Genomic DNA, 4,004 nt, shown 5'->3' with positions numbered 1-4,004 from the left:
TAAGTTTAGGTATATATATATATATATATATATATATATATATATATATTATATACATATAAATTGAAAGTGATAGAACAACGGGATTTGGTAAACTACATAGTAAAAAAATTGTGTATTTGTATTAGAAATGGTCCACTCACGTTCTGTGTTAACAGTTTGTGTTGAATTTTTTAACATATTCGAGTGTTAATTTAACGTAAGGTGATTATATTATTGTATCGTGTACGTAAACAAATTACATAAAAAGGTTATAATTTCAAATGTAAATTCTAAGATAATTGAATAAAATATGTGTTGATTTAACATATCATAAATGTTAATTTTACAAAAAAATATGTTTCCACAGTTTGTTTACAAACTGTATCAGTATTAGCTTTTTTGTGTTTATCTACTTAAATAATATTTGTGTTATCTTCTAACATATCCATTCAGTTAAATTAACACATAAATCTGAGTGGATCATTTGGAACATGTGAAATGTGTTAAATTTAACACATTTTTAATAAATTTTTCAACGGTATACAAATATAGACATATCGAGAATGTGTTTGGAGGAAGGAGAGATTTTTAGCAATTTTATTATTACATAAACAGAATTTTTTGCATTACTGCTTTTTTGGATATTTTAAAACTTAGAATGTTTCTTTCTCGATTTTGATTTTGAATAAGAAAAATGTTAGGTTTTGTTAATCATAACTTTTGTTTTTTTTCCTAACGAAAATATAGATAAAATGTAGTTATTAAAAACATTATATATAGTTATGAAGTATTCATTAATATCTCACTTTATATTTTGGTTTTCAATTCGAAATATTTTCTTTTAATATATTTTATTTATCGGACATTATTCTATCAAAGTTTTAACTATTAGAAGTTTTGGAAATTACATGATCACAATAAGGGAAAAAGTACTTTATTGATAAAAAATTTACTCAGTCAAAAATAAAATTATTTTTTATTATTTTTTGTATGATTTGCTTTTTTATTATTAAAAATGAAAAAATAAATAAAAAAATTGGGGGGGGGGTTAAACTTCTTCCTGGATACGTTCATGACTACAAATATCATTAAACCCGATTAACGATGTCATATAAACGTAGTTATCAAATTTTATCAAAGAATAAAAAAAAAAGAGAATAATATATTTATAAAAAATTCTTTTCTCTTAATATATATTATATAATCATTCAAATCTTTGATAACATGTAGTACTATTTTTATCGAAATTACAAATCGTTACATCGTTATTTCAAATCGTTATTACAAATCGTTATTTCAAAAATCTGATATTCGTCATTAATTAAAAACGATAGGAAATTTTCTAAATTAAATTTTTTTTCTTTCCGAAAAAATCTAGTATTCACAAAATAAAATCTTGCGGTCCTAATTCGATAACGATAAATGATCGTAACCGTTAACCGGATACATTAGAGTGATTGTCGCAGCTTGACAGATCACGCCAGACTGAAATTCGTCATCTGGAATGGGACGCGACTTGGAAAACGATCAGTGAATAGGCAAACAGCCGTCAAAGTTCTGAGTAGCGACTCGGCTCGACTGCCGGCGGGACGCGGTTTAACTGGAAGTTGGCTCGAAGTGCAAATTAAGTTTAGCGGCCGTCCAGTTTGTAGCGTCCACTTTGCGTAACTCGGTCTAGTCGGTAATGTAACTTCATCGATGTGTTCCGCTAGAGCAAGTGCCAGTACAATCAGTCTGTCCCCCTCATCTTCCCCCCAAGTCTCTTTCCCTGCTGTATACCCGGTGTCTCTTTCTGTCTATCGATTACGCTTGTTTTTTTCCTCATGTTTTTCTTCTTTTTTAGGATTTTCTTTCTTTTGAACGTCGTTCCTTTTGTCAAAATGATTTCGTAGGATTTCTCTCAGGAAATAATTATATTTATATATACATCTTAGGAATTTATAATTTGAAATTTGAAGATGAAAAACTAAGATTAGTTATATCTATATATTTATAATTTATATATATATCGCTTATTTGCTACAACAATGACATAACTCAAAAAGCAAACTTTTCCAGAAAATGAGTTTCAATGTTGTGAATCATAAAAATATTATACTATTAATTTAAAAATATAATTTTGATATAATAATTGATTATAGTGAAATTAATGTGTACGTTCTTTCGAAGTCTCTCTTATTTTTTTATGATTCCATTGTATTTCTGCAAACAATTCAACAATAACAATTTTTGAGTCATTGTTACAACAAAGGAGTGAGTAGGAATATTTTCTTTCGTTTACTATTCCTTTATTAAAATTTTCCAGAAATTTTACAAGACTTTTCGGTGCGAAAGATTGCTATATAAAATCCCCTTTTCCCTTTTTCTCATCGAGAATAGCCACGCATAAATCTAAAAATTTCCTCGTAACATTTTATAGCGATTTAGCATGGCACGCCTTTCGCCAACCGAGACGCGATCGAAAGTCAACGAGGGAGCGGAAAAGGAAGATAAAAAAAATATACATATCGCGTACGTGCGCGCCCGCAGTAGGAGGAATCAAATTTTTACTTACAGGGGTGAGTCGGGGCGAAGGGATACTCCAGGGATGGCGGTAATCGCGGCGCTGGGAGGCCCGGGGGGCAGTGGTAGCAGAACATGCCTCCGGCCCTGGCCACGCCGCCCCCCGGCCCGCCGGCCCCTCCCGCGCCAGCACCCGGCACCTGCGGTTGACTCGACGGTTGTTGTTGCTGTTGCTGCTGTTGCTGGTGGTGGTTATTGTTCGGCTGGTGGGCGTGGACCGCGCCAATCTGCAACCACACGTCAGTGTCAGTTGATTTCATGATCTCTTCTGCAGTAAAAAAAAGGGAGAGAAAGATTGCTACGATAAAATTTTTTTTCACAATTGCAGGGCTTTTACGTCGTAAAAGTTACATTTTTAAGGTGGAAATATGCTTTGAGATAAGTATCTTTTGCTTATCGTTTTAATAAATTATGTAATTGACAATGAGAGGAAAATGTTTTGCATTTATTTATGATTGCATGATAAAATAATTATTGTTAGAAGCTCCATTTTTATAGTTATTATGCTATAAATATAATGTTAGAAATATTAATAATTATATTTACAGTTTGATATTCCAAAAAATATAGTCATGGTCTGTATATATTTATTGGGAATTTTTTTATCTGCATCATTACCTATTTGTTACCAATATTATAAATAAGTTTAAAAAGTTCTTGAAACAATTTATAATAAATGTTATAAATCAATTTTTATACTAAAACTTTAAATAATGGTTAATAAGGTGCCTAATATTTTTAACCTTAAGGCTATATATAGTTGGCACCCAAAATAATTATCAATTAAAGTATAATAACTATAAAAATAGAAATTCTAATCTATTATTTTACCATGCAATTATTATCATGAGTACAAAATACTTTTCTCGATCGTCAAGGTTACAGCTCTATACGAGTAGTTTCAACAGTTATTAATATTAATTATATTTAATATTATAATTATTTGAAGAGGAAAAAAATCAGTAATTTATTGTATATCGTTGAAAATAAGATTTCTTTCATGTCACGATTGCGAAAAATTCGACAAACTTTCGTGAAATTAAATAATATATATATTTCTAATCGCCTTATGGCATGACCAACCCTCCATCCGGTCAGATTTTTCTGGACCCGTTGTTGTACAGGGACATCGCGTATTGGCCTTTGGAAAACGGAGCATCGAAGCCACTTCCGATTTCGCCGTGCAACGCGCGGATTTTCGAAAGCGGGGTGAAACATGATTAAGAGGGAGCGCGACAGCGGCGTGCTGCAGCGGGGCGGTTATACAAGGGAGTGCGGGGGAGTTGGAGAGGGCGAGGATGCGGAGGGGAACGGATGGGTGGCCGATTACGCCAATCCCCATTAGAGGGATTGTAAACTCGCGTAAATAAATAATGTATGTATCGGCGAGAGAGGAGCTGGTGCGGGATGAGAGAGAGAGAGAGAGAGAGAGAGAGAGAGAGAGAGAGGAGGGGGGCGGC

At 32.6% G+C, this 4,004-nt stretch overlaps 1 protein-coding gene across 1 annotated transcript in view; it reads right to left on the bottom strand.

Moving 5' to 3' along the window:
* LOC105626081 (cone-rod homeobox protein) overlaps nt 1–2,621 on the bottom strand; it is a 22,506-nt gene extending 19,885 nt beyond the window's left edge. Inside the window, exon 1 of the mRNA XM_012207391.1 lies at nt 2,537–2,621. Coding sequence (XP_012062781.1) covers nt 2,537–2,621 — 85 coding nt within the window. The remainder of the gene's footprint in view (nt 1–2,536) is intronic.
* Nucleotides 2,622–4,004: the final 1,383 nt, after the last annotated feature.

The sequence above is a fragment of the Atta cephalotes genome, assembly GCF_000143395.1.
Source record: "Atta cephalotes unplaced genomic scaffold scaffold00004, whole genome shotgun sequence".
Taxonomy (NCBI): Eukaryota; Metazoa; Arthropoda; class Insecta; order Hymenoptera; family Formicidae; genus Atta; species Atta cephalotes.
This window is presented reverse-complemented; position numbering and strand designations above follow the sequence as displayed.